Raw genomic sequence first — 21,462 nt, 5'->3', positions numbered from 1 at the left:
TTCGTCTTCAGTATGCTAAACTAACTAATTACCTGCATTGAGACCTACAGTAACAATAATAAAAACAATCATTTTATCGGCCATGCGCCTCCGTTATCTACTTCAGTATCATGCGAATTTTTTGTTATACAGTATCATTATTAACTCTATGTTCTCATCCCTCATGGGGCAATTAACAAGAGAAGGAGATGGATTACATCAGCTTACAATAACAAGTATAACAAGTACAAATGTCAACATCTATGTTTACATAATAGTATATTTACAACATATGAATACATTATTATCTTATAAAATATGACATTATTTTAAGATTAGGATTAAAAAAATGTCATAGGCCTATGTCACTGGTTTTATAAATTTTCAAGATATACGTGACATCAAAAGTCGGTTTAAAAAACGGTGCATTTACAAATCATGATTCTTTTATAAATGATGTAGGCCTATAGGCCTACTGTATGGTGAAAAGAAAATAGAGGTATCATTACGGAAAGTACCAACTATGTAGAAATTGCCAATTGTATCTATAATTGTTTGCTGTGTAGGCTTATTATTTTTAAAATATGTATTGTATAGATTTCTAACTAAAAAGAGTTTTAAGCCATTCTATATTTGTGGCGCTTGTAGCTGTTACAACTGTGTTCCATTTTTCTTCAGATCTATGAAAAGTGAATAGAAAGAGATGCACAGATATAAACCAATTAATGATTGATAACGTCGATTATAATACTTACTGATGAATCGGAGGTAATCCTTAATTGACGAAGAACGTTTGATCCATTCTTTGGACAAGACAAGGTAAGGTATCGATGTCGATATGTTCCAAATATTTTGAACCTAAACGTAGGCTTACTCAGTTCTGGCTGGCGATACTCGGAACCAAACGCTGATAAGTCTAGCTTAAAGTTATGTTTGGAAGTCTCTGGGACGGCAACGTGTTTGTGGTACATTCTGTCCAGGCTAGCCATAGCACCATATGCATTGCAAGAGCAAAGGATGTATTCGTCACTGAGACCTAGCAGTGACGCTGTGTCTCCGCGTACACCGTCGCAGACAACTATCATACCAAGTTTCTTATTTTGATTCTTGGAAATACTTCGCATAATTTCACCTGTGAACTGAAGGAAAAATTGCAATTAAACGAAAATCTTTTTTTCAAAAATAAAAATCAATCATACACCAATATATAGTAATTACAAATTACTATTTAATTATTTTCGTCACTAACGATACCTTTTCAGATCGGTACTCGTTGGTGTACAGTTGTATTCCATGGAGGTTCATGCAATTATTTTTTGCTAGATAATTTATAGTAACAGTATTACTATGCATTATATAAGTAGTAATAATAATAGTTAGTATGTGATAATAATACACCCACTTTGTTGTTGAGATTGCGCCCCATAGTTAAAAGCTATGCGCCAATTAAAATTTCCTTAAAAAGGCCATTTCTGGTCACACACTTTTATTCAAATATGAAAGCAAAAACTATTAATATTCTTGAACGTTATGCATTATTTATTTACCCTGTGGGCATTAGTGTCTGTTGCGGTGTTTGATGAGTGTGATCTCTACTACATTACCTATGGAATTGACTCGATAGGTAATATAATAGAGATATATCATATTACCTAATGTTGTCAATCTCTATCCATATACCCAGACATAAAATATAGTGTGTATCTTATATTGTATATTTCTATAATTGTTTTTTTTTTATTTACGAAACAAAGTTACTGAATGGATATAACAGCAGAAAACATCAGCGATTTACATACAATTCGTTCATAAAAACAGTGTAGCACCTATACAGAATTTGATGCAAAAAACAAATCTTTGTAAATGGATAGACACGTACCGGTAATGAGTTTGTAACGTACTTTCTTGAGACAAATCAATGAATTCATTTCGAAGCAACAATAGGAATAATATTGAAGACGCAGTGTCTTCCTGTTTACATTAATAATCACTATACAATGAAGTGGCAGGAAATTTGACTTCATATAATCTTCATCAGAATTTTGCCTACGTTAAAATAATTTCCAATCTAATATGACATGTGTCCTAGATTTATGGCGATTCGGAGCATTGGCGTATATACTATGATTACTCATTCAACTCATAATTATTATATGTGTTGATTTATATACTGTAGGCCTAATTTGTTTCCTTTTAGATAAATGTCAAACTCTCTCCTAACGCTCTTTGTATCTTTATGTACGCTGCTGTATGTCTACAACTCACTATGTCAGTCGGTCGGTCGGTCGGTTGGTCAGTAAACACTAACTTGAGCACGCGACTTCAGCCTCGTATTACATGGCCTTGTTTTACATTGGAACACACGAGTATCGCGTTACTTTCAAACTCTCTTGCTCTGTTTGATCTAAAATATAAGTTATGTATAATAGTTAGGTGAAGAAGGTTTAGGTATAATACTACATAAGCTAAACAATCATTAATCGGTGCTGAAGCCGAAAAAATGTTTACACATTTAATACTCGAATTCATTAAGCCCTACTTGCAGCATAAGAGGCTTTTGTTCTTTGGGAAACAGGGAAGAAATCCCCCAGAATTAACCTTCCACAGTCCAAAGTTGGTACACATTTCATTTCACTTAATAATTTATTTTTCTTTTTTTTATTTCCCTTATAAGATTTTTTTAAATGTTAAGGTTTTAAGTATTTCCTTAGTCTATCTAAGTGTGAATGGTAAATACGGCCACAGCTTCCGCTCAATATCCGCCAGTGACAATCTCTCTGCAGGCAATGTTTTGTATTCGTTGAATGGAGAGAATATTCATTCGTTGAAAGAATGACTATTACACCCGGCTCCGCCTCGTTAAATAGAGCAGGCAGTCAATATTTCAACTCATGAAAAATCCTCATCTAACTCATAAACATTCATTATGTTTATAATATACAACAGGTGGAGACGAAAATAATTCCGACGTTTGATAACATTAACAAAGATGTTATTGATAAAAAAAATGTAATTGCTTTTCAATTTACCATAAAGCATAGGCCTACATAGTTATTCATTTTTTAATAGTAATACCATGTCATGACTGTATTTGTATTAATCAACAATTTAGCTACCGTATGTAGGCCTACTCTGAATTCTGAATCAATCTTAAACTAAAACATACGACTCCATTCTCACACATTAGCCACGTACGTCATTTAGTACGGAATACGATTTTAATTATACCAAATCGGGCAATTATGTGCATTTTCTTTAGGAATAAGTGGTATAATACCATTATAGGAAATTAGAATTGTAATTTCAAATTGCGGCCTACTCTATATATTAATAATTCTTTAACCGAATTTATGTTGATTACAATTTGAGTAGTTGGAGTATTGAACATGAAATCCTTTCATTTTTGTAGACGTGTTTCTCAAAAACGCACGTGCCATGTACACTCGTTACGAACATTCCTAATTCTTAGTGTTAAATCCGTGACAATTCTTTTGTTTATTCCATTAGTCCTATCATTGATCATTAATAAGCAGTATAATTTCTAAATACGAACGTTTAATTTTTGTTCTTTCTACGTGTGGACATTTCCAGGTTTTTAGGATATCAATTAACTAATTATTAGTGTTTGTTGCCAATTCGCCCTTACGCCTACAATTAATCTCACTATTGTTTTTTAATATGTAGAATGTCTTTAATTAACTATCGTTGATAATTACAAACTTAAACTAGTAGCGTACGTATTCGAACAAAAAAAAAATCAATGACAACAATTACGTCACGAGAGTTTAAAAGGTAACCTGTTTATAAAGTAATCGCCACGTACATGTTTTATTGTAAAGCCCTGGATATTATTGGTTTGGCTGAAGTAATCCACATTCTTCAATTCTGAAGGTAATAATTTGTCAGAGTTGATTACTGAACATGAGTATATTCAAGGAAATTTGTGGTTATAAAGTAGGTCATTTGAAATACCACCAAGATTCATTAGTACATTCAGTGAGTCCAGTTAACGATGGGTATTATTCTCGATTACCCAATTTTACCAGAGTTAGGACCGACCAATTGCATTAATCTTGGACGGAAAATAAGGAATTCTTGCAATAAATCTTATTCCGGATAATGTTTGGTTTGCATGACGTTTAATCAATTAGACATTAATCGTCTTTACGACATTATTCTTTCGACTCATTTATTCATTCGGTATTAAATCAGTGTTGTTATCTTTAAAAACGTGTTGTACCTTAATTTACCGTTTTTCATTATATTAATAACCCATAACGGTTTGTTTTATGACGAGTAGAAAGGGAGTGTAGGTGGAATCATTTATCAAAACATTCCAGAAGCACTGGATATAAATGTCTTCCACAAACTGTTTCATTTCTTCTGCGTTTGTTCAGTTAGCTCTACTTAACCAGTACAGTGTATTCAGTTCTATGGTTGCATGAAAATAAATGTTACTAGGCCTAATTATTCTTCAATAGAGTTATTCACTTAATAGTGATTCGCATGTGTATAATGTCCGAGTCTAATAACATAATGATGCCTTTCTTTCTTTCTTTCATTTATTTGGCATCTCAATAAATAACATTAAAAAATACATCAATAAAATATAAAATCACCTTAAATATTAATATACATGTACATCAAAAAAGCAAATAAAAATGGCGGGATTAATGAAGTCTGACGATGCACGGGAAAACACATAAAGTCGTTTAAAGTAAAACAACTTAATTCCAATGTGGTCCCTAAAAAGATAGTAATTATAATTTTAACAAAACAAACATTATAAGACGGGGTTCATAAATATATAAGCATATAAGCAAAACATCTGATATAATGGCACAATAATAATTTATCTATGTTTAATTTTGTAATATTGTTTCAATTCAGTTTTAAATTTAGATGTGTTGGAAATTTGTTTAATATAGTCAGGAAGGTTATTCCATTCTCTGATTGCATTAAAATAGAACGTATTACATTCTATGCCTTGGACTTTAGGTACAACAAAATTGAGTTTACTACCACGAGTGAAGTGACCATGTAAGTTATTAACTCTACGAAAGTTTTCGTTTAGGTATGAAGCACTTCTGCCCATAAATATTTTATGAACTTGGCTAATTTGCAAGAACTTTACTCGATATTTTACATTTAACAATCCATAATCGTCTAATTGATCAGCACCTATATGTCTTCTGGGTTCAACTCCTTTTATGAGTCTAACCATTTTGTTTTGAGCAATTTGTAGTTTTCTTTGGATAGCTTTACTGGTTCCACAGAACCAAGAAGATGCAGCATAATCAAAAACACATTGGATGAGAGCAGAGCATAATAGTTTACGATTCTTACAACTTAGTATCTTACGTTGGCGGTACATAAACTTAAGCCTATTATTAATTTTCTTAATGGTTTTACATGCATATTCAGAACACGTTAAATTTGATCTATTTCAATACCCAGATACTTGACACAATTACTAGTGTTGATATTGTTACCATTTGTTGAGACATTAAAATTGTTAACATTTTTAGTTTTTCTCTTAGAACCAAATAGTATACACTCAGTTTTATCCAGGTTAATTGTTAACTTATTGTCTACAAGCCAATCACACAAGGAGTCTAGTGTTGACCCTAGCTTCTTAGAAATAATATCTGGATTTCTGTGTGAATAAACAATTGCACTGTCATCAGCGTATAGAAGGAGTTTACAATCAGGATCAATACAAGTTACCATGTCATTAACAAAACATAAGAACAAAAGGGGTCCAAGGATACTTCCTTGAGGAACCCCGCATGTAACAGTACAAGATTGAGAGCAATGATCATCAACAGTTACTATTTGCTTTCTTATTGATAAGTAAGATTTGAACCATTCAATAGATCCAATACCCATTAATTTAAGCTTATTACATAAAATGTCATGATCTACAGTGTCAAATGCCTTCTTTAAATCGACCAACACCATACCCGAGAAATTTCCCTTAGAAGTTTGGGTTTTAAGGGAATCAACTAAGTCTATCAAACATGTGTCAGTAGAGAAGGCAGCTCGAAATCCAGATTGATATTTATACAATACGTTGTTTTCAGTAAGGTATTTTTCGATTTGAATAAAAACAGCCTTCTCTAAAATTTTAGACATTGTACTGAGTATACTTATAGGGCGATAGTTTCCAATATCGGTTCTACTACCTTTTTTATAAAGAGGTATGACCTTGGCCTTTTTCATGTCTTCTGGGACTGTACTGGTACTAATTGATAAATTAATTATGTAGGTAATGGGAACTTTTAGAATTTCAGCCCCATCTTTTATGAAGCGGGGAGGTATCTTATCGACACCCGTGCTTTTTGTCGCATTGAGTTTGTTTAATTCACTATATATAAAGTCTTCGTCCACTGAGTTGAGCATAAAGTTATTGCCACTAACGGTTCTATAGAAATCCTTAAGTTTGGACGACGTACAGTCATACACATTCTTAGGGGATGGAAGTTTACTGACCAAATTGGCTGCAATAGTAGTAAAATATTCGTTGAAGCAAGAAGCAATTTTGGCTGGGTCAAAACATTTAGTACCATTGGGCAGGTCAATAACCGTTTTAGCACTATCCTTAGATGTATTACTATAGCCTAGACCTTTAAACATTTTCCATAATTTTTTAGGGTTATTTTTATTTTCTTCAGCCTTGTTTAACAAATGATTTGATTTAGCTTTATTTATATCACGCTGTATTTTATTTCTTAGTTTGCGAAATTGTATTAATAAGTCGGTATTATTCTTGTTTTTATTATACATATTTAATAATTTATCTCTGGTTTCAATGTCTTGTAATATTTCTCTAGTTAACCATGGTTCCGTTCTTTGTTTCATCCTAATGTTTTTAAGGGGGGCAATGGAATCAATAGCAGCCAAAAGTAATGCATTAAATTTATACAGAGCTTCATTTACATCTCCGATAGAGGTAACTACTGACCAATCGATATCTATTAGTATGTTTCTAAATTGATCAACGGTATAGTTTTTTAGTGATCTGATATATACATTTTTATGTCCATTGAACTTAAGTTTAATAGTTTTCCGTGTACAAAATGTCATTAAGTGATCGCTTAGACCTGTTGCGATTGTACCCGATTGGCTTATCTTATTCTCATTATTACATAATATATGATCGAGGCATGAAGCAACTGTAGGGCATATCCTAGTTGGTTCAGTTACTTTGTTACTTAAACTAAACATACTTAGAATTTGATTATAGCTATTCAATAAAGATGACTTTGTTAAAGTACATATATTAAAATCGCCAACAACAATTAATTCACTGTCCATTCCAATTTTAGATAACATATTTTCAAACAGAGTTAGAAAGTTCGTTTGCTTTGGTGGTCTGTAACATGTTCCAATTATAATGGGTTTGGTTTTAGGCAGGATCAGTTCAATCCAAAGTACTTCAGCTTCGTCGGATTCAATATCTGAACGCCGGTTAAACGCGATGTCATCCCTTATATACGTACATACGCCACCGCCTTTGCGGTCGCGATCTCTTCGTAGAACTGAGTAACCTTCAATTTTAATTTCGTTGTCAGATACCGAATCATCAATCCATGTTTCGCTAATGGAGATAATGCCAGCTTTACTTTTATATGCAATATCGCGCAGTTCCAGTAGTTTGGGGATCATTGATCTTGTATTTAAGTGTAGAATGTGTATTCCTTTCTGTTTAAACCGCATGAAGTCTTCAGGAGCGACGTTATAATTAAATAATGGGGGTGGTGTTCTTAATCCTATGTCATCGTTATGATTTCCACAGGAATCAAATGGGAGATGTTTCCAGCTGCATTCCACGCATACATAATCAAATTCAGTATTGTTGTTTACAATGTACTTGTATCTTTTGGGCGTCATGAAACCATCAGTACACTTTATATGAGTCCACTTATTACACTCATCACACGATATGGCTCTGCTTCTGGTAGTGACGCGCCGTTGACATTTACCACAACAATTGTTTGATACAGGTACATTCGCTGGTCCAGGATTGGATTCGATGTCACCACACCATAGTAAGCAGATAATTAAAGTTCTACATGCAAGCTGTCTGGGGTTCCGATGAAGATTATAATCATAATGCGAGAATTTTTTGGTTGATGTAAATAGGTACGTATAACACTCACCGACTACATTCTGGAAATCTTTCGATGTATGGTTATCCAGATAAATTGAAGATAAATTGAAGATAAATTGAAGATAAATTGAAGAAGGGCATAACTTATGAATGACTTGTTCATGTTCAGGATGATGGTGTGATCTTTTCAACACCATAACATATATATATATAAAGATATATGTGCAATTGATTTATATATATATATACATGCCAATGTTCTTAATAATGTAATTATCATTGATATTATACCTTTACTAAAATAATTTCTACAATGTTGATTCCCCACCACTACCCCTTTAAAGCCTGGTTACCACTGAGACCCTAGTTTGAACCAAGCTTTATGCGATTCTCACCTTCAAACTTGAGTAGAAGTATAGTATTAAACCATGGCAACGGCAGTGGGCAATAGAACATAAGATGGCGGACATTTTACTCTAAACACATCTTTTATTTAATTGATTAAAACATCTCAATGCACTGTCCAGTAGAACAGTTAAATTCAAAAGTAAAATAAAAAGATTAGAACATATTGTGAAATTTAAGACAGACGACTGAATTTATCATTAATGAATTACTTGTGCACAATATTGCGCCCTCCATATCTAATATGGAAAATTCTATAACGGAAGCCCATATTATGTATGGACAATTAGCTCTGCCTCCCGGGGCGCCATTCTCCCCTCTTTCTGTTTTTTTTTTTTTTTTTTTTTTTTTTGCATTCAAATAATTTTAATACTGACAAGAAAAAAAAGTAAAATAAGATTTCCTTTGGAATCAATCAGGTAAGTACACTGGCACATTAATGTCGCCTCAAGTGCACATATATCTTTTAATCCAGACCGGTTTGTAATCAGAGTAATCCATGGATTATGATTAATATTTGTAGTGGCAACGAAGAGCTTAGAATGTTATGATGAATTGGGAAAGGATTTAAAACATACCGACAATACCCATCGAAGCCATTTAATGTAAATCTTTGAATTTTCTAGATTTTTCCCGTTGAGAGAATAACTTCTAAAATATTGTCATATCTAGTACACAATATAAACACAAAACAGGCAATCTTGCAGATAATTAATCATATTGTCTATTATGGCTCCCGGTGATAAATGGCATACTACCTGTCATAATAACTAGAAAAATATTTATGTAGTATAGTGCTTACTCAATAGAGTGATAATCATTTCAAAAACACATTTATTATATTTTTTAAGCCCGTGGATTTTCTTGAATAGTGCTGTGCGCATGCGTCAGTAAGGTGGATTTTTTTTCAAATCAAATGTAATAAGTATTACCTTTTCAGTTTATGTTTAATTTTACATTACAGACCGGCGAACTTTTTAAAAGTTGCGCCCTACTGTACAACCGAGGATAAAAATAAAATTGATTTCCAAACTTTCATAGCAAAACGTCCCAAACTAAAAGTTTTATTAAGTTTATTTTAATTGTATTTATTTGTTTATTTATTGTTGTATTCGGGCCAATGGCCTATGTATAATAAATGTCTTAGGCACTGTTCCAAGTTCAACCGGCTCAGCTACAGTGATTTGGGTCAATCGGCTCAGCTACAGTGATTGAGTTCACTTATACCCTGGTCTCCCCAATTTCAGTTTTTTGTTTGTTATGTATATATATAAATAATGAAATGAACAATTCCTAGGAAGGAAGGAAAGAATAATTATACATTACCGTAATACAATGTTATAGTCGGTTAATTAGTCTTTGGTAATGTGGAAGAAAATTACTCAGATGTGTTTTTGTGTTTCTTGTACAAGAGCATTTTGCGCACTCAATGTCACGTAGCTAGATGATGGATGACCAATAAACCTCTATTCATCTTTAAGTACACTTTTCCATACTCAGTATACTTATACTGAGTGGCTATAGACTTTGATTAGTACAAAAGATTGGCCGGTTCTCATATACTATTTTCCATTACTTTGAAAATAATGAGACCGGCATTTTTGTACGACCGTCGTATACATTATCCGCATAATAAGTATAATTGACGCCGCGCGTGAATAATGTTATTATTCACACTGTAAAAGAACTGGTGTCTATCGTTTACGGCGGCTGATTTTGTTTGCGGCGGTGAACGATGATTCCATGGAAAGGTAATTACGGCCGCGGTAACTTTCCGTTTTAGATATCTTTATTCGAAATAAAAAGTATAGGATTATGTTCTTAAAATTTCATTATTTTTACGCTTTCTTGATTTATGAATATTTCATTTAAATATATGATCACATGATTTTTGTTTTGTTTCATGAATTCTTAAAGATGTATTGTCCCCCTGAAAAAATAATTCTTAAAACATTTTTAATTGAATATGCCATTTAATGTCACATATACTTATCCATTTTGACCAAAAATTGGATCGAAAAAAAAATGCCTAGATAAAACTTAGTTATGTGTGAATAATATAAATACGTCATAACGGTTTAAATACGTAATACGTATGGGTACCCATAATAAAAGTACGAATTAATGTTGTCACTATGTGGTTAGATCTCGGAACGGCATATTATGCTGTAAATATTATGGCATCATGTTGTATTAATGTCACGTTAAGTTCCGGTTATTGTATGATAAACATTATTTAATAAAGATTTAAAATCATACATGAGTAATGATATGGATGTGCCGATAGCTTTTTACGTACCTTGTAATAAAATGAACCCTTGTAAAAATGCAAGCCTTATTCAGTAATCTCACATGTTATGGAGTCACGTGTGTGAACGAGTAAAATGAATAAATCATAAAATATAAAGCCTACGTGTGTTTTATCAATTAATAACGAAGCTAGACATTAATTTTTAAACAATGAAAATTAGTATAGTTGCCATGATTGTCAATAAATGTGATTTGATTTTCAATATAAATGTTGGAGGTAAAACGGGTTTTTTTTAAACAAACTTTAAAAAAAATATTTCAGTATTTTAGTAGATTTGTTTATTATTAGAATAGATCTTTTTTATTATTTATTCGAAAATGTTATTCAGAAAGTTCAGACAAGCTAAGTGAAAGGTGCTATTGTGCAGCAAAATAGTTTAGCCTGTAGTATAGAAACTACACTTTTTCAGGACAAACGTTGAAACATTTATATTTCAGCTCTACCATGGAATTTTGTATGGAGAATTTATCATTGTTATACCAGGAAAGAGTAGTCTTCCCTGGTTATGCATTTGGTATTTGAACTTGTTTTAACAACCGATTATACTACAATCTCATGTCTAGCGACTATAAACTTAGGGGCTGTTTCCTGTCAAGTGACTGTAACAGGACTTTCCATACAAGACTGATTGATGGTTTTAGATTTTTTTTCTCGATGTTGAATATTATATTTCAAATTATTATTAATCGCAGAAGATTAATTTTATTTTGAAAATGCACACAACGTTCGTTAATTAAACGTGTACGATATTTGTACTGGTAGAGTAGGCCTTGTACCTGATTCTCTGTTGGAATGTCGAATCGATTATCTCTGATTAATATGTATTATTCCAGTAAATAAATTTGCATTGACGTTACACGTATTATTGATCGTTCTACGGACAGGACCGTGAAAAATCAATGAAACTAATATCACACCCGCCCAATAGCTGATAGATATTCAGTGATACACTGAATGTATGGATGCGAATGTGCTAGGTCATCGCGTTGGATTCATTTCCTATTTTCTAGACAGCTTTGAGAATGTTGGTGATTGCTGTACAATACTGGCTAATTAATATTATCTTCATAGTATTATTCTCGTTTTCACATTGTTCAGGTAAGGTCATGTTAATTGTTCAGTTTTACCAATCCTTTTGTTCATAAGCCTATGTTTAGAACAGCTCTTTTCTGGAGGTCGTTTTAAAGCAAAACTCTATCCTAAAGACGGTTTTAATAATACGTAAATTACACACACACACATAATAGATATATATCTATTATTATTTTCCTCTGTATTATAATATGATATACTGTATACTATATCCGATCGTTTCAACAATTAGAGAGATTTGTCAATGTCGTCTCCTTATTTTGTATTACTATATTAGTGTACTGTGGACCTACGTACTGTATGTTTAAATATTATTGTTTATTTGTTGTTAAAGCCATGGGTAAACAAATCATTTTCCTCCTAGTTAGGGCCTTAGTACGTAAGACAGGTGGTGGCTCCACGAATTTTAAATAATGTAGGAGGCACTATAGGCCTAAACATTTTAAGATGTAAAATTGTATTGTCCTAATAATTTATCTTCATGAATGCATTTCTCAAAATTTACGGAGAGTTAGGTGTCTCCACCCTTACCTGCTTCCTGGATCAGCCTACAGTAGGCCTACATGCACAGTGTTCATAATACAATTAGGCATAAATTGCAACTGTTATTGATTGATTTATTGCAGAAACAAATTGTCAACAGTACCGAACAGGTACATTAGGAAAATACAAATATCCGATGAAACAATTAGCAGCGGAGGTAACCAGTTTTAATTTCAGAGTACAAGTAATGAAATACGCTTATATTATGTTGTCACCAGTTGCAAGAGACTCGAATAGTCAGTATGAGATTGCTATTGGCAACTCAGAAAAGGTCAACACGGCTGCCATTCGAAGATGTCAAGACTGTAAAGATAGAGAGTCCGTCACCACTCCATACAAGTTACTTGATTTCAACGAATTTAAGCAGTTTTGGATATCATTTAAATATGGAAAGATAGAAATAGGCCGCTATAATGAAACGACGTTTATGTCATGGACGGACCAATATCCACTAGATATTCAATATATAGGAATTGCTACGGGGAGGCTTGAGGGGGATTTTATATTCTGCGATCTGAGTAAGTATATTTGTTATCATTGTTGTACAGATAATAAAATATCGTATATATTAAATCAATTCTGTAGAAACAAACGTTTAGTAAATACTAATAATAATGTAAATCTATTTTTAAATACACAGAATTTGAAACTAGCTCACAAGTGCCAGTAGAAGGAGTATTCGTATTATGCATATTTATCTTGCCAGTAACAGCTTTGTTGATAAGATCTTACTTAAAGAAATTAAAAAGGAAGATAAAGGACTCAATGAGTGCGGGCGACGACTCCGATTCCTTTGACAATTTTTATAATACAACAGGTGGGATAGATAATCCCAGCATACAAACTCCAGATCCTGACCCACCGTCTTACGACAAATGTATGGAAAAAAACGGAGAGAGATTGAGATCAGTGGACGAAGAAGGACAATCGTCATCACGGGATTCTGAGTCGCCGCCAAGCTATGAAACAGCTATGGCAAACTGTTTATATGATATGAATTGTGATACTGAATCCAATAAAAGCGTTATTGGTATGTGGTATAGACACAGTATGAACGACAATGAAGACTTGGAAACCTTCGTATAGCATAAGTGATTGTGGTGTTACATGGCGTGCGATTGTAAATTGCATACATCAGGTGGCCTCAGTAAGTCAAGTCTAATAACATAGAGAAAGACCCGGATTCAATTCCCGGATTAGAAGAGAGCCATAGTCCACTCAGCTGTAAATGAGTACCTAGTTTAAAATATACTAGAGATGAGATACGCGGCATAGGAAGGAGTTGGCCACCCTACCATAACGCGCAGCTTATAATAACTGGTCGTTTACAACATTCAGGATGGACATGACTCGTCTTTAACTGTTTAGCGCCTATATCACGGTTTCCATGTGGTATGGTAATGTAATGCTAAAACACATTCATGCATTATGTTAATTTGATAATCAATAACAAGCAGCACATTTGACAAAGATAGATATAATATTTAACTGAAACGTGTTATGTAAATTTGTATTATAAATGCTTGGCAGACAATTATTTATTTATGAGTAATTGGATCATCGATCTGAATTGCTGCAATATTTATGATACTTAACTTAATAGTTTGACCCTTGATTCCTGGTAATAAGGGTTCGTAATTTCGGGTCAAAATTAGAATAAGACAATAATTTTAAGAGCTACGTATGTATACTTTTAGTAATGTACCTTTTTATATTTAAGCATGACACACCTGGAGGTTTATCTAAATGTTGAGCGGGGTTGGTAACAGCATGCATGGCGCTCCTATTTTAGTGGACAAAAAATGCCTCACCTCTCATATGGCTCGAGCCTATATTGGACAACAAGCGCCCTCTAGTGGACAGAAAATACCCTATAATAATGGACGGATTTCACCAACCATAGGAGAAAAGGTTGATGCTGTTCATTGATTTGTATCATTTATTATGTAAATTATCTATGTATACATGTGACAGGCATCGCAAAATACATAATATACAGTATATGTAAATCGTGGTAAATTGCCATCATTTTGATACCCCATACGTATGGTTACGTGCAGATACAGAAATTTGTATACCGAACAAACATCGAAAGTGGGGGTTTTGACCACATTTTGGTCCCTAACTTGGATCCTATGTGGCGGATGATGTTGAAATATAGCTTAGAACATTCCCGGTACAATTGCGGTCATTTTGATACCCCATATGTAAGATTATGTGCAGTAACAAAATTTTGTATAACGAACAAACAAAAACAAACAGACAAACAAACAGACAGACAAACTCTCTCACTTATAATATAGATATTGTAATTTGCATTTACAACCGAAAGAGACGAGAAAACAAACTCACATCAACCCGGATATGTAAAATTACCATTATTGTATTGTATTATGGCAATATGTATCAATATTATAGAAATTGAATACCAGTGTAATAAAAAGAATGCATCACTTTTGAAAATATGTCATGTGTTTATTATAAATCACACCCACTGTGCGCTGAACCGTGTCAATGTGAGACTATCAGGTCAAGGGTCAGTATGGTTTCCGGTCACTTTAAGACAAAAAAATAATTACACCAAAAAATATTAACAAATTTAGTCATTAGTTCAAATATAAATATATACGTCTTGCATAATTTAAGCCCAATATTACGATTTTATTGCCCATTGGTTACCGAAAGTTTAGACTATCAGGTCAAGGGTCAATACTGTAGTTTCCGGTCACTTTAGGACAAAATATTTCATTAGACCAAATATTAACATTATATGTATATATATAATTTAAGCCCAATCGTATGTCTCTACTACAAGTAGTTATCAAGATATGAGCATACTAGGGTCAAAGGTTACAATTACGGAAATTGTGATTCCGGCTGTTTTCTGACAACATTTTGTATTAGAGTGAATAGAAATATAATGTTCTGAGCATTTTGACACTAATACGAACTTTCTACCCCTACAAAGATATAAACCATAGTTTAGTTTTGGCCGCCATTTTGAAATGCCCCAAATATGGTCGTAGCCAACAATTTGTTTGTGCTACCGTGATTTTTCGAGTCTATATGCCTTAGTGAACATATATTCAAAATTTGAAAACTTTTGTCATCTGTGTAACGATTCTGACCCTAATATTTGGTCCACGGTTCGACGACGTTGGTCCCGTGTGCAACATGGCTCATACAATAAAGAACGCAGTACACTCTTCGAAAAGGGATTGTCTACCGGCGTACTGCCCAATTTACCACCGGAATGACCCCACCGGAAACAAATCTATGGATAGTGGATTATACAAAAATAACGAAAATTCTCCCCTTCCTTATCATCAACATTTGTATATTAATACTATTGTCTGACAATTTTATTCCAATAATATTAGTGGTTTTTTTTTTCGTTTCTTTGGTGCTGATTGTTAATTCATACCTTTTTTTGCAACATTAAACATCAATGGTTATGGTTATGAATGGCTTTACAATTATAAGAATAAGGGATTCATAATAATGTCTTCCATTTATAATGTTTTAACTGTGTTAATTATTAATTGGGTGGTGGGAAAACACAGTGTGTATGCAAACAAACCGATATAGCAAATGTAGTATCTATCTGTTTTATACAGGTGCAAAAATGTAGACATTTTTAGAAATAAAAATGGTGTGTGTATCTAGTGTAGTAAGCAGACGATGTAGTGTAGTAAGCAGACGATGTAGTGTAGTAAGCAGACGATGTAGTGTAGTAAGCAGACGATGTAGTGTAGTAAGCAGACGATGTAGTGTAGTAAGCAGACGATGTAGTGTAGTAAGCAGACGATGTAGTGTAGTAAGCAGACGATGTAGTGTAGTAAGCAGACGATGTAGTGTAGTAAGCAGACGATGTAGTGTAGTAAGCAGACGATGTAGTGTAGTAAGCAGACGATGTAGTGTAGTAAGCAGACGATGTAGTGTAGTAAGCAGACGATGTAGTGCGTTTTGCCAATGGATGAATTCCTTTTATCGTCTCAACCAAGACATTTCTAATAATTGTTTATCTAAAAATAAATGAGTGGGCCTAATACTAGAAATTATATCAGTACCACGGAGTATATTATACAATAGCATTGTGGTTATGCGTGGAAATTGTGTCCGATGATAATAAACGGGCAATGGGCGAATCTAAAACAAAATGCATTATGAATAATACTATAGAGACGGACAGGACATGATAGCTAGCTATACATACATACATACATACATACATACGTTGTCTTTCATTGACGAAATAACACGCTTGTCCATTAGTTCTTTTAAAATATTTGAAGAGTAAATTGCCCTACAGGTAAAATATATTGAAACGAAGATTAACCTTTGGTATAGGTGTCATGCGATTTTCTAAATGATCAGGAATCACACAGGATTGATACATACACGCACTGGTGTGAATCCATCAATATACTTAAGACTGCATTTACACATAAATCTCACTCACTAATCTCAATCTAAACCGTCTGACATTTGATTTAACGCGTATAAGTTAAATATAAAAATCCATTGCGTACATATTTGTTACGATACTTGTTTGATTACTAAATATTGGTTACAAGATACGGAGCGCCATTTTGGACAAAGGTGCGTCAAATATTTTTTTATTTCACTTTCAGACTTGAACAATTGTTTATGATTTATCATAGTATGTAATTTAATTTGTAGACAAAATAAACGAAATTCCGATTTTTAGTATTTGTCACAATAGACAAAACGTCATTTACTTCTCGTTACTTGATAACCGTCCTCAATATTGAGTACGTCATGTCACTATTGCATTTATGTGCTTCACATATATTTTTTTAAATTATTTATTATTTTTCATATACACAGTTAAATAGATAAATAACTCAATTAGCATAGCCGATGGCAATACCTTAGATGCTCTCCTCTACGACTAGGAGGATCCTGAAATTCATCGTGAACAGAGTCGCTTATGTCTGGATCATACTGCATCCAATGGTAATCCGTTCCTAATGCTTGGTTCCTACTAGAGACGCAACACAAGGACGTAACGCAACGTAAGTGGTGGATTATTCGAACAGTCGCTTGTCATTGGTCAACACGCTTGCGTTGCGTTTACGTCCTTGCATTGCATCCTAGTGGGAACCAAGCTTAACGGGTAATTATGGAGTGTTTACTTCATACACGTCAAACCCGAATGAAATATATTTCGCACTTGTAAACTTTTGTCTTACTCCTCATAATGGTGAATTGAAAAGAAGTTTGCACTTAGTGATTGCTTTCTGTAAATCACAATTTACCAATGAAATGCTGATAGATCCATTAGGTTTCTTAGCACAAACACAAAGTGGTCCTTTTAGGAGATTACGTCACAAAATTCACATCCAAACCTTTTAGGCATGAACCGAACTCATAAATACTTCTAAACTGCATATTAACATTGCATTTGCCTCAAGCCGTAGACAAGGTTACATATTATCATAATATACTTTAAACCCGACTTAACTTCTGATCTTTGATGTAATTGAGAGCGATTATAATCTTTATTAATTTAGATAAATGCTGTTCATTATACAGTATTTTCTTTCAGAATTACGTCATTCAACTGTGAAATAACGAAGTTACACATACTCAAAATCTAGTGATACTTTCTTTAATTGTTTAGAATTATTAGTATAATTTTCCCCGGGAAGAAAACGGATGGGAACGATGGAGTCTGTGTATGATCCAGACCATATCATTTACGTATTAAACTATTGAAAGTTCATTCCAGTGTTATTATATGCGTAACAGGCTCATAGTTGAAGTTTCCAAATATTGATTTCTATATTATTCAAAACAAGAAATGCCGTCATTAAATTGATTTTATTATATTATTCATGAATATATGTACATCGAGCTATTGAATCGATGCAGTTAGTTTACTCCACCTACATTTTAATACATATTATCAATTGCTGCAGTAACATCATAACGAACACCGAAGGGTATATACATGGACATGAGTACGTCAACAAAACATGGCTAGGCCTACATTGAGTCTAATGATGAGTCCTGGACACATATGTCAGCTTTGTTTTATTTGCTTAACAACCTTATTTTCTTTGTCACGCAGCTCAGGTTAGTAAGTTAGATAATCTCTTATAATGTAAATACTCTTAGGCCTAGACTAGGCTTTTACTTATAATTGCACAATATCTAGGCCTACTGATTATTACCGTACAAAGACCAGTTAATCTCTTAAAGACTTTAGTCCAAACCGTGCACAAACTTTCAAGCCATACCTGGCTACGTTCTAAGCGGTTGTTATTTCAGAACTATAATTTGAGAATTCGTAGAAATGTTTTGCTAAACATGTATTATATCCGGATGTTTCCTTTTAACTTGTGTTTACTTGTTTTTTTTTTGTCCGAGCGAACCAAGATCCCACACGTGAAAGCGATCTATGAAGTGACGCTTGTATATTGACATCTTATAGCATAACAATTTTCTATTAATACTCTTCCAGTATTGTACGTGTTTCATCAATTGGCTTTCCTCCAGCTGCTTCCACTTAATCCAAACGTATATGTATATTTAAAATGTCCCCATACCGAAGCAGCTTTAACTTTAGTGTCAAGTATAGTACATATTTTGAATTGAATGTTGTAATAGGGGTTTTTTCAATCCTATAGTAACAACTTTTTCGATATGTATACCTATCCCTGAATATGTTGTAATAAGTCTATTATTATGTAATATGAGAGAATACAAGTTTAATAGTACCACGGTAGAAATTGTTTACAAATATCATTGATCTTTATATAGAGTGCAGCAATTACAAAACAGGTATAATGGGCAAGTATAAATACCCCATGGATATGTTAGACGATCAAGATAACATAAACTTTCATTTTAAAGTCAAAGTTATGAAATACGCCTACGTCACATTGTCTCCTGTGGCACATGACACTACGAATCAGTATGAGATTGCCATCGGGAACTCAGAACAAGCTAACACACTCGCAATAAGAAGGTGTCGCCAATGTGATGACGAGAAGTCAATAACAACGCGTTACCGGTTACTTGAGGCCAACGAATACAAAGAGTTCTGGGTGAAATTGAAATCAGGAAGATTAGAATTTGGTCACTTTAATGGAACTATATTGTTGTCCTGGACAGACATGTATGCATTTGATACGCGATATGTTGGAATTGCAACTGGTGCTGGTTTATCTGGAGACTTTGTCTTCTGTAATAATAGTAAGTATGCCTCAAAGCAAGTAAGCTGGCAGGTTTGAGCATGGGGAGTTCAGCATAGGTAAATTTTTTCTGAAAAAAATCTAGGTATTGCGTCTTTTTCAGCTTGCCATAGGCCTAAAGTTTAATGTTTTTTCTCCACCAATCCTATTATGAACGACGTAAGGCTCGAAATACCATTATGTATAAAACACAGGTATGTTTGTTCTTTTACTTCAGCACCATGTTCTTTAAATCCGTAAATGTTTTGAAACCTCCTAGGAAATTATTTTCTATTATTACATCTCCAATGTCGTCTGCAGTTTAGTTTTCAGTAATACGCATGCTCAAACATCACTACTTCCTGTTTTTTTTATCCTACAGAACAAGCTATAACGAACACTAATTCTATGGAAGGAATATTCGGTTTATTTGCTTTTTTCCTTTTGCCGATTCTTATGTTTTTAAGATTTCTTTGGAGGAAAATATCAAGACAATTATTTAAAAACTTGGATGACACAGCATCCATCGACAACTTTATAGCTACTAGAGGAATACACAATCAAACAATGTCTTTGGAACTAGATCCCCCCTCTTATGAAAAATGTATGGAGGGTGGAAGGAACGAGAGGTCGACTGAGGAAGGCACTTCCTCGTCAGATACTGAGCCTCCACCGAGTTATGAATCAGTAATGGCAAAGTACCTAATAATTAGTGATGAACAATATGACTTTAAACAAAACCGCCATACGGGTATCACAAGTTCCAGTGACGTAGAAACGTATATCTAAACGTATTACTTTTGTTTATGTAATAAGGTTTCGGATGTAACAAGACGATAAAGTGCGCGTGTTTAAAAGCAAACACTGCTATTTCCAGGAAAGATTTTACACATCCACTAAATAGTTAATGTGTCATTTAATTGCCCTATTATTTTACATGTATATTTTAACAACATTCTGTAAAAACATTACTTGGTTTATGAAGTTAATTCAACAAGGTAAAAAATGTCATCGTATGAAATTTATTTTATGGTAAATAAAATACAACTTGTTGAAACAGAGCTTGGTCGTAGGTCCTAGGCCCAAATTTGGACACGTACGATATAATAAATTAATAATCGCTGGAAATGACAGTTTTAAGAGATGTAAAATTGAACAACATGCGAGACATTGAACATCCTAATGTTTTCACCCATCTGCTTTTCTAACTAGGCCTACCCTTTAACCTACATTGTATTATCTAAAACATGCACAATTCTAAGAAAATTAAAGCTTTAAACACATTGAGTTTATTCTTGTGGTTTACTGTGATAATGAAATTTATAATAATGTATGTTCTAGGATGTAAGAGGTAAAGTAAAGTGTTTGCACTGCTACAGCTCACAGCTCAACACTACAAAATGATATGACCATTCCATCTTTCATTCATGCAATCTAAAAATGTGCCTTTCAACGTGGTTATGCAATTATACTTTTTCTATTAATCTGAGATCAGTTTGAGAGAAATTCGCAGCATTTCGAATTGTTTAATTAAGCTATTTTCACGAACGTTGGCACACGTTCTAATTTTGTATATTACAATAGGCCTAATTATTGAATAGCACAATACAAATAATTAGGAAACGTACACAAAGTAGAAGCATTATTAATACGTGAAATGACTGGTAACGAACCAAGAAATCCTTTTGACGTGTATAATGCGTAATGAAATATTAGGTTTGTATTTGTATTAACAGTTAATAAAGCTTGAATATTAAAAATCAATCATTGCGCTAAGCATTCTCATTCTAGGCCTATTTTGATGCTAATTTGTAATA

General features: G+C 33.4%; 3 protein-coding genes across 4 annotated transcripts in view; 2 read left to right on the top strand and 1 right to left on the bottom strand.

Moving 5' to 3' along the window:
* LOC140056876 (uncharacterized) overlaps window positions 1–21,462 on the bottom strand; it is a 33,911-nt gene that overhangs the window by 4,517 nt on the left and 7,932 nt on the right. The window contains exon 3 of the mRNA XM_072102390.1: window positions 735–1,118. Within this exon, the coding sequence (XP_071958491.1) occupies window positions 735–1,118 (384 nt within the window). The remainder of the gene's footprint in view (window positions 1–734; window positions 1,119–21,462) is intronic.
* LOC140056880 (uncharacterized) lies at window positions 701–21,360 on the top strand. Of its 2 annotated transcripts, none has more exons than XM_072102396.1 (3): window positions 701–798; window positions 19,233–19,667; window positions 20,028–21,360. In XM_072102396.1, the coding sequence occupies exons 2-3, from the start codon at window positions 19,259–19,261 to the stop codon at window positions 20,432–20,434; spliced, it is 816 nt and encodes a 271-aa protein (XP_071958497.1). In that variant the 5' UTR covers window positions 701–798; window positions 19,233–19,258; the 3' UTR covers window positions 20,435–21,360. The 2 variants fall into 2 exon arrangements, with proteins under 2 accessions (XP_071958497.1, XP_071958496.1); XM_072102395.1 differs by lacking the exon at window positions 701–798 and adding an exon at window positions 18,394–18,545.
* Window positions 11,788–14,947, top strand: LOC140056879 (uncharacterized). The gene is made up of 3 exons (XM_072102394.1): window positions 11,788–11,906; window positions 12,527–12,961; window positions 13,084–14,947. The coding sequence occupies exons 1-3, from the start codon at window positions 11,831–11,833 to the stop codon at window positions 13,527–13,529; spliced, it is 957 nt and encodes a 318-aa protein (XP_071958495.1). The 5' UTR covers window positions 11,788–11,830; the 3' UTR covers window positions 13,530–14,947.

Source organism: Antedon mediterranea, chromosome 8 (genome assembly GCF_964355755.1).
Source record: "Antedon mediterranea chromosome 8, ecAntMedi1.1, whole genome shotgun sequence".
NCBI lineage: Eukaryota > Metazoa > Echinodermata > Crinoidea > Comatulida > Antedonidae > Antedon > Antedon mediterranea.
The sequence above is the reverse complement of the archived record's forward strand: the minus strand, read 5'-3'. Positions and strand labels throughout refer to the sequence as shown.